We start from the raw sequence: 9,905 nt of genomic DNA, 5'->3' as shown, positions 1-9,905 counted from the left end.
TAGTAAAACAATTTTTGAATATATTAAGAAATATAATTATACATACATATAAAATTGAATAAAATTCATTATCCAAATAACAAAATTATTATTTGTCAACCCTAAAATTGTATTTAATGTTATGTTAACGAAATTTACTATTAAATTAAAAGCATCATAAGAATGTTAATTATTCTACCTTTTAACATGTATTCATATTTCTATATTAATTAATATATTTCTATTTATTAATTTAAAAAGGTCACATATAAAGAACTGAATAAATAAACCAGTACAAAAATTTAGTCTTTCGATAATGTGAAGAACGATTACCTACAGAAGAGTATCGATTGCATGATAAATCGATTCGTTCAGATTTCCGAGAAGTCGATTACTGGTGTCGATATAATCTAGTTTAAAATGTAGCACACACGTGTATTTTCTGTATTTTCTATAATTCCCATTTTATAAAAGAGTAAAGTACGAATAATATTAAAACTACGATGGCTAATGAAAGCCTAAACAACAGTGCTCCACAGGTACAAATAAAATTTCTTACGAAGCAGGAACAGTAAGTATTTTTAATTATCTTTTGTAAACTGCATTAGGAGGTTATTTCATTTTGTTACACAGTTATGACATTGTGTTTATGCTTTATATAATTTGCAATAATTTTGTTATTTCAGTAATCATAATATATGTGGTAAATAATTTTTTCAAATTTTAGGTATGCTGTTCCGGATTTCCCATTATCAGTGCACACATCCATTGTAACAAGTGAATTAAATACTCTTATAAATGAACTTCTAAAAGGTAGCATATTTCTAAATTAATAAACTTAAACATAAATTAAGTTTATTGAGGAATATTTGTTTATTAACTGGATTTAATTCTAGAGTCGACCGATATAAAAAATGATATAGAATTTGATTTCTTGGTGTGCTCACAATTTTTACGCACTTCATTAAGTGAACACATAGCAGAAAAAAATATTTCTACAGAAGAAGTGATTATTGTTGAATATGTTGAAAAGTATCCACCACCAGAACCTCAGGATTGTCTTTTACATGACGATTGGGTATCTGCTGTTGATGTTTATGAAAAATGGTAACTTCTTTGATATTTATTGTTGTTATTTATTATTAACATTATTATTTTGTATTAAAATACTTATTATACTTTAATAGGATTTTGACTGGTTGTTATGATAACACATTACATATATGGACATCTAAAGGGAAACATCATTTAGTAATTCCTGGACATACTTCACCTGTTAAAGCAGTAGCATGGATATCCATGACTAGTGACACAGCCAGTTTTGTTAGGTATGATTTAAAACCGGGAAAAGTTGAATTGAATAATTTTAAATCATTCTTACCATCTATAATTTACAGTGCATCTCAAGATCAAACAGCTATAATATGGGATTGGAACATTATGGAAAACTCTGTAGATTGCATTCATGTATGCAGGGGACACGAACGTGGACTAGAAGCTGTTAGTATTAATTACGATAAGACTATAATGGCAACTGGGGCGTGGGATACAATGCTTAAAATCTGGTCTACAGGTAAGTAATTTATATAACAAAAAAATGAAGTTCGTTAATAAGAAAATGGTTCACTTTCATTTATGTTTGTAGCTAATCAAGATGAAAATGAAGATGGTGAATCCAGCTCAAAAAGATTAAAATCAGAACATGGTAAAACAAGGGTAAATAAAATGAATAATCAGTAGAATATTTATCAACAAAGAAATAATTTATTATGATATGTACGTTTGCATTATAAAGGTACCTAAAAGAACTATGAAAGGTCACAAAGAAGCCATTAGTGGTGTAGTATGGTCAGATAAAACAGAAATTATAACATCCTCGTGGGATCATACGATGAAAATATGGGATTCAGAATTAGGAGGAATCAAACACGAACTGGCTGGAAATAAAAGTTTCTTTGACCTCGATTATTCCCCATTAACTCGTACTGTTATAACAGCGTCAGCCGATAGGCATATTAGATTATACGATCCAAGATCTACAGGTTTCGACTGACATCGTTTATTTATAAATTTCTAATCATTGTTGCATTGAAAGTTGTATTAAAATAATATTTCTTTTTTAGAGGGAACACTTGTGAAAGCAATATTTACTTCTCACACGCAATGGGTACAATCTGTACGATGGTCGCCAGTGGACGAAACTCTTTTTATTTCAGGAGCATACGATAATGAGATGAAACTCTGGGATACCAGAAGGTACGATAATTTCCAATTTTATTTACAAAGTTGCTTTCCGTGTAAAAAAAAAACTATTTCTCTTCTTATAGTCCTAAAGCGCCATTATTTGACCTTTCTGGCCATGAAGATAAAGTATTATGTTGCAATTGGTCGAATCCCAAATTCATGGTATCCGGAGGTGCGGATAACACCGTAAGGATATTTAAATCGAAACATATTGTTCGTTAATAGCGAAATATTGTTTTATAACTTTTACATATAATAGAGAAATGAATTGTGCATAGTGCAAATTAATAAGAATAAGATTCTTTTTATCAACTTAATATTTATTATATTCTAAATCAAGCAATATAATCATCTAAAAGAAATAAACACGTATCGCCATCGTGAAACGTACTGAATCACGAAATCATGTACTCAGTGTAAAATAATCAAAAGATATCGGATCAATCTTTTAACTCCAACATCGTAACTTGAAATAAATTAAACGTGAATGCAGATCGAGATGATGTATATAAAGTAATTACAAAATATTTTCGTACAAATAAACACATCTAACGAAATCAAAAAGACAAAAAGTACAACCCTAATGGAAAAAGTATTGCATGGCCTAAGAAAAAGCTCTCAGCATCAAATCAAAATTCGTACTCTTTTTATTTCAATGAGTTCTTTTTACGATGTGTTTGCTTTCCTTTTTTTTTTCTTTTTAATTTTACCCTTCTATTTTACATCATTATAAAACCACCATTTAATTGACAAAAGAGGAGATCTAGTAATCGTTCTCATACATTGCCAGCATCTCGATTAAAATCTTTTTATCTTCACCTCTTTTTTTAAAATTTCGAATCTTTATTGCGCACAAATTAAAAGCATTTACTCAAAATAGTACAAATCGCATCAGCGTGTACGGTGTTAAAAGTATTAAGAAAAAGACTCGTTACGTTCTACCGTATTACCAAAAATCGAACATGGCATATTAATTCTCCATAGTCTTGTTACTCCGCAGAAAACAATCCTATCGTCGATTAGTATAAACGCGGACGCTGGATGTATTATTACACAATTAGTTGGGATAATGTGGGGGGCTTATTATTTTAACATTTCTTACAAAGGACAAATGTTCAGTCTGTTGGACATGCTGTACTACTACACATTAATAAACAGTATAATTTCGTTTAACCGATGTTCGATTGAGAAGAACGTGATATTTCTTGTTTCCTTTTTGGAGTTTCTTCTATTTTCGTTTTCTTTTTTTCTTTTTAATTCGTTAAGCTCACTCTTTTAGTCCTGGAGAATACCAAAAATCTATCTCAGGATATAACATTGAAAAAGGCATATACAATAGTCGCTACTTGATTCAATAGAAGGCATATTTCTCTTTTTTTAGTGTTGGAATACGTGTAAATACAGTCACTGATTTTGTACGAGAGTAAGTTTATTTTACAGACTTTACATTTCGTTTGTTCGTTTCTCGCAGAAATTGTTCTTTCACTCTTTGACACAACAAAGGAAAAGAAAAAACGAAAATGAATCTGTATTTATTTTTTTATGAAATTCAACGAAATCTAATGCAGACAAAAGAGAAGTACAATTTAAAAAAATGACATCTGAGAAGAAACAATGATATAATTATAATTTGGGGATTCACTCTCTCGCTCTCTTCTCTCTGTGTTGAAGACTATTTTCACAATTGGCCTGCCATTAAAGAAAACTTAGGAAAGGAAAAGAAAATGATTCGAATAAATCCCCAAAACAGATCGTTTATTGATCAAAAATAAGGGATGATAGTAATTAAGAATTTGATTCTTTCACTTTGAATACCAAACCATGCTTGTAAGTAACTCTAAAAACTGTTTGGTGCACGCTCCACATACAAAGTGTAAGAAGTGTGTGACGTTTAGAGCGTGCACACGCAGTGTGCAGTTTACAGTAACAGTGTGTCTCTGCAGTCTGTGTCGTGTCATAGGCAGATGGTTGTTCTTTTTATTTAAAGTACGCATTATAAATTATGCATACAACCTACACACCACACATTCGTCTCGCACTTTCTCTCTCTCTCGCTCTCGCGCACCTCATATGTGTTTCTTTTTTATCTTTTGTATTTACTACTTATATCTCACGTTCTCTCTCGCGCTCTCTCTCTCTCTCTCTTTTTGTTTTCTGTTTGCGTTTTTTGTTTTTCTCTTCTTTTTTTCGTTTTTTTTCTTTTTTAGAAGACCCTATCTATAACCCCCACATTATCTCACACAAAGACTAGCGTTTTTAAACGATCCAAAATAAACTAAGGGCACTTTTAGTGGCGTATGCCCTGTGTTCTTATTCAAGTTCCATGAAAAATCTAATTCTGACCGTTGTTAAACTTTGTTGTTGTTCTTGTTACTTCATTTTTTTTCATTTTATTACAGCACCTATCGACTTCTAAGAGCCCCTATTTCTTAACTAGCTATGACACACTTGCCTTAATCTAAGAATTTCATTACGTGCTATGCCTCGCCATCTTAAAAGTATCCGAGAACCTAATGTGTGTGTTCATTTTTTACTTTTTTTTTATATTTTTTTCCCTCCCGATTACTTAATCCTCGTTTACGCATGCGAACTTAATGCCTCAACATCATATTTTGTTTCTTTCCTTTCTCTCGCTCTCTGTCCCTTTCACTCCCTCTTTCTCTCATCTTGAAATTTACGAAATTTTTAATTCTCATGTATATTCTCATTGGTCGCACACCACATAACAATTAATTATATAGTGGAGAGAAGAAACAAACAAAATGAATCGAATATAGTAATGGCAATTTTTTTTTTTTTTTGTATAATTACAAGTGTCGTTCTTTCGTCTTGACGCTTATGAATAGAAGATTTGTATATGTCGAAAAATACAACGGATGTTGGATTAAACAAGGAGCACGGGAAAGTTATGGAAAAGAAATTAGAAGAGATACAGGAAGGGTCGAAGTAAAAAAAAAGCAGAACAATGGGGCAAATGGAAAAATGTTCGTCTCTCTCTCGTTATAGCTAAAAACCTATCTCCTTAACAATAGTAAAACAATGACTTAAAACCTCGGTGAAATCTAAGGACTGTACAAGTCGAAGTACGATGACGCGCGTTACATTATCGGGCATCATCAAAGTCTCAACTCGGACTCGCATCTTTCTTATTATTTCTTTTTATCGCTTAAGCCGACGTTCGACTAACATTATATTACTTATTTTTTTTTGTTTCGTTACTTAAAAACACCCTACGTTTTTTTCCTTTTTATCCTCATCTTTCTACATCAGCCTACGACTACTAGTTGTAAATCTAATCTAAAAAGAGGCTACGCTAGAAATTCTAAAGAAAGCTTACGGAAAGCAGCATTGCTTGGAAACATTACGTTCCAAAAAAGAGATTGGTTTTTTTCTTCTTTTTCGTAAACCACGCCCGGCCAGCCCAAGCACCTGACCCGCGGTGCGCAGCAAGCAGTTCTTACTATTTATATTACAGTAGATAATATGTTGTAGAATAATATATATTTATTATTAATATGAATAGCCAGTCAGTCTTGACGGGTGCGAGGTGCATAGGCTGAACGGTGCCTCGCCTGATGTGTGTTTTCCTTTCTTTTTTTTTTTTGCGTTTTTTTAACGAGGAGAGGCAGTTGTATATGTATCCTAACTATCACCTAACTAACTACCTAAACTTAATCACTTAATTGATTACTTCCTATCCAAAAATGGTACCTATCCTATATATTTATAATCAACACTAACTACACAACATCTCTTTCTTCCCAGGTTCTATACAATAGATTACGACGCATTCGCTCTTGTTTTCTCTCATGTTCACTCTTACTTTCTCTCTTGTATATTTCACATTCTAGCATCTATCTTCCCCCCCCCCCCCCTCCACTTCGCTCATTTTATCATTTAACTTCCTTCTACCCCCCTGCTTTCTACACACATTTTCTTCTAAATTTCTAGCTCACGCACTTTCATTCGCCTTCTATGATTCTCCGCGTCTCTTTCGCTCATTGTCCCTTGCATCCATTGATCTTCCTCACTCTCTTTCTCTCCTCTCTGCCCGCTCTCCAGTGCGGCTCCGTATCTGCGGGAGCTGGCATTTATGTCGGCCGAACCATCGTTCTTCCGCTCTCGGTCAGCACTATAAAAATGCTGCTCTTTTTTTTTGTTTTGGTCGTCACAATAATAATTAGTTATTTAGTACAAGTCTATTAGTAAAATTCTTCAAAATTCACTATTTAATCACATGTGATTTTTGTTGTCAGTCATGGTGACAATCGCTTGTGCAAACAATTTACACACTCGCAAATAGGTTCGCCTCTTTCTTTCTTTCTTTCTCTCGCTCTCTTATTCTTTTTTGTTAGTCTCCCTTAATGCATGGACTCAAATCGAGTAATAATCGGTCTCTTAAAAAATAGTTCATACCACTTTTTTCATCTTTTATCTCTTGTCATCAAATCGTGATGTACCAAAATAAACTAAATATATTATTTACTTCAAGTCTCAACAGTGTAAAAATCTTTCATACTTTAGATGACGTCAATAATAGTAATCATTAATTATAATAATACAGCATATTATTGTAATATTATAATAATAGCTACGATCGCCTCTAACTCTATCTAACTACCTGCCTGCCACTTCGAGCCCGGAGCTCGTAATATTTGGTAGAAAGCTTTCTGCTAATCGTTCCTCGACTCGACCTAAGTCAGACAACGTGAAAACTGTGCCAGATGTAAAAACGGGCTTAGAGGAACGCAGGAGAGGAGGGTGTTTTTTCTTTTTTTTATCATTAAACCTTTTGCTTCTCCGTTTTCTCTCACTCTCACTCTCTCTCTCTCTCTCTCTCTCTCTCTCTCTCGATACCACGTAGATAGAAAATTTTCAACTTATATTCTGTATTTTACGTTTCTTTTTGTTTCCTCGCGTTCGATCCTCTCGCCTATCGTTCTACTCCAGTCCCATTATCTTTTTCGTTTTCATTTGCAACGCGATTTTATTCGTTTGTTCGATATAATAAATTAATTTACACTCTATCTATCGTATTCCGTTGTAACAAGCCTATTCTGTCTCTCTCTCATTTTCTTTTGGGGCGGTATGGATTAGTCTCAGTTAACAATGATCCGCCATTTGATTTCATATCATTTTTCTTTTGTTCCTAGACTCCGTACGAACCGTACAGATGTTTTCGGTCCGTCAATCCCGTTAGTGGCAACTATACACATACAAAATCTATTCGAATTCATAACCAAAAAACAAACGTAGTGATATTTAACTGGCTACAACGCAAAAACAATTATATTCTCTTAACTAGAAGATCAAAATTTGGCTCAAGTTTCGCATTTACATACCGACGTAAAAATATATTATAATATTTTTCAGCATATCCCAGTCTAGCGGATTTGTCTGAAAAGGCACAATTCTAAAAAAAATATCTGTATTCACTGTACAATTAAAACTGATATCAATTCGTAGTAACTGTACTCATAAATATAAATCTTCTAAAAAGTACTATGTTCCTTTCCTTCTTGTTACAATAATTACATATATCCTGAAGTTTTTTTTTCCTTTAGAAATAAAGCTTCATCTTTTTCTCTCTCTCTCTCTCTCTCTCTCGCTCGCTCGCTCTCTCTCTCTCTCTTAAAATCTTCACTTCTTTTTCGTCCATAAAATATATTCGTCCGTGATTAAAAAGAGAACGCGAACTGTACTTGTAAAAGTAGATAAAAATCTCCGCGTGGCAATACATACATACAATATATGTGCCTGGCTTGGAATGTCTGAACGAAACAGAAGAAAACAAAAAGAAATAATATGATGAGAGTGCAGTTAGTGGATGGGGTGGTGTGCGCTGTTAAGGAAGAGCTCTTTTCTTCAGTATCTTCTGTGAAAAAGAAATACTGATCCACAACCCCTTCTCTTCGCAGCCCAGCCACCGGCCAGCCAGCTGGCACGAAAGTCCGGTAGGTACTGATTACAAGTAACCAAATCTGAATGTTTTTTTTAATCAATTCTAGCATTTGGAAGTGCTTTTTTCTGTATATTATTATTATTATTTCTTGGGAAGAATTCTCCTTTGTATATTTCTGAGCAGCGTTTCTTTTATAGTTTACAGTTTTTGTTAAAATATTTTATTCACACTCTCAAAGCCTTTAGCTTCGACTTATCGTTTCCTTAGTAAATGTAATACCTAAAGTTAATCCTGGAAGCCTATCAGCTTGACACTAAACTGTCCGTCGCAGAATATCAGTTTTGTCACTGTTGTAATGATGTGTTGGCGTTACAGCGTATGGAGCCGTGCTGGTGCCGAACAATGTAGATGACACGAGCACTCGTACCCCGTTCTTATGACAACATTCATTCTCTAATCGTTGGAAAATATTAACTACTTTCACCTATTTATCTGATGGATAAAATGTATAAAAGATGGCTGGCAAGTCAATTATCATGAGGAAGAATCTTATCTGACTTTATGTATTGTATTTAGCCTTATCTATCCTTCATTAATATAATCCTTCTTATCAACAGGTGTGGCTCTCCTAACTTACATAACTCTCGGTGTAATCGTATCTGAAATGTTAAAAAAACGGAAATCTGGTTCAGCTTTGTTTATAAAATCCTATATATTTATATATATAACAGAAAAATCATTGTGAAATGCTATATATACCTAAAAACCATAGCCTACTTGGGCTGCTGAGCTTGGTATTGTTGGTAAGAATCATCAGGAGATGCTGCATTACTTGTTTGTTCAGAATCACCCAGTGGCATGGTATGAATAATGCTAGGAGGATAAGTAGTATAAGGATAGGGATGTGGGCTTGCTATGTACTGAAAAATGAAATATTAAAAAAATTAAAATTAACATAAATGTTGAAAAAATGATTGAAAATTTAAGAGAAAGTAAAAAAAAGATTCTATACTTACGGAACCAGTGCCAAGATGTAACGTAGACATTTGTGTAGTTAGTTGAGGAATCATACTGTATTGTGGATTACTAGGATCAGCTGATGGCATCATCTGTAATATGAAATTCATATTAAAATTTTAAATTTAAATACTTTTATTCAGTTCTTTTAACATTTAGTAACAATTTAGTACAAAAATATCCAGATTAATAATTATGCACGAATATATGAAATTTTTCAATAATGGAAGAATAATATTATTTAAGATAAATGATAAATGATTTAAAAAAAGAGAGGAAGCAAAACCAACAAAAAGTTTGTACAAAAACTCACGTCGACCTGTTGCATGTGTGGAGGGGCAGTCTGCACCAAGTAAGGAGTCACCCAGGGCGTTCCTGGCACACTGTATCCCGGTAAAGCTTGACCATAATGACGACTATATTGTGTTAAGGTGGCTGCAGGTAGCATGTGAGTAGTTGCAACCCCGTTTTGACCAACACCACTTGTATCGTAATTCAAAGTTATATTCTGTGAAAGTACACACCACAACATTAAAACTGTACATTAAATACTATCTTCACCTTTTTGTAATTGCATAAATTACCTCGCCAGTTTCCCTCCATATTGTACTTTTGTATAATGATTTTTTCTTATTACCACCATCAGCAAATTTTACCAGTAACGGATCTTTAGCACCTTGTAGTGCCTTTCCATTAAACATCTGAATTATTTGTTCACATTTTTCTTTAGATTCCATTCTAAGATATACATAATATAAAATAT

The 9,905-nt window shown here is 33.2% G+C and overlaps 2 protein-coding genes across 8 annotated transcripts in view; one reads left to right on the top strand and one right to left on the bottom strand.

Annotated features, from left to right (window-relative positions):
• The first annotated feature begins 367 nt into the window (after positions 1 to 367).
• LOC126864775 (ribosome biogenesis protein WDR12 homolog) lies at positions 368 to 5,953 on the top strand. Its single transcript, XM_050616479.1, has 9 exons — positions 368 to 550; positions 707 to 792; positions 876 to 1,086; positions 1,167 to 1,307; positions 1,377 to 1,552; positions 1,625 to 1,695; positions 1,775 to 2,021; positions 2,103 to 2,235; positions 2,307 to 5,953. Exons 1-9 carry the CDS (start codon positions 483 to 485, stop codon positions 2,443 to 2,445), a joined length of 1,272 nt encoding a protein of 423 aa, XP_050472436.1. The 5' UTR covers positions 368 to 482; the 3' UTR covers positions 2,446 to 5,953.
• A 580-nt stretch (positions 5,954 to 6,533) lies between these two features.
• The window catches only part of LOC126864773 (protein alan shepard), a 46,709-nt gene continuing 43,337 nt past the window's right edge, over positions 6,534 to 9,905 (bottom strand). For 5 of the 7 annotated variants that reach the window (XM_050616471.1, XM_050616476.1, XM_050616475.1 and 2 more), the window contains exons 7-11: positions 9,727 to 9,880; positions 9,456 to 9,650; positions 9,142 to 9,234; positions 8,885 to 9,045; positions 6,534 to 8,784 (exon numbers count right to left, since the gene is read on the bottom strand). In XM_050616471.1, coding sequence (XP_050472428.1) covers positions 8,899 to 9,045; positions 9,142 to 9,234; positions 9,456 to 9,650; positions 9,727 to 9,880 — 589 coding nt within the window. In that variant the 3' untranslated portion in view covers positions 6,534 to 8,784; positions 8,885 to 8,898. Of the gene's footprint in view, positions 8,809 to 8,884; positions 9,046 to 9,141; positions 9,235 to 9,455; positions 9,651 to 9,726; positions 9,881 to 9,905 lie in introns of all 7 variants that reach the window. The other 2 variants (XM_050616472.1, XM_050616474.1) reach the window with 2 other exon arrangements.

This window comes from Bombus huntii, chromosome 4 (assembly GCF_024542735.1).
Source record: "Bombus huntii isolate Logan2020A chromosome 4, iyBomHunt1.1, whole genome shotgun sequence".
Lineage (NCBI taxonomy): Eukaryota > Metazoa > Arthropoda > Insecta > Hymenoptera > Apidae > Bombus > Bombus huntii.
The sequence above is the reverse complement of the archived record's forward strand: the minus strand, read 5'-3'. Positions and strand labels throughout refer to the sequence as shown.

What these genes read in the sequence shown, in the direction of transcription:
- LOC126864775 (XM_050616479.1), top strand. Translation starts at nt 483, where the DNA reads ATGGCTAATGAAAGCCTAAACAACAGTGCTCCACAGGTACAAATAAAA. An exon ending in GTTGATGTTTATGAAAAATG is followed by an intron (nt 1,087 to 1,166) that starts GTAACTTCTTTG and finishes ATACTTTAATAG; the next exon opens with GATTTTGACTGGTTGTTATG. An exon ending in GCTTAAAATCTGGTCTACAG is followed by an intron (nt 1,553 to 1,624) that starts GTAAGTAATTTA and finishes TTATGTTTGTAG; the next exon opens with CTAATCAAGATGAAAATGAA.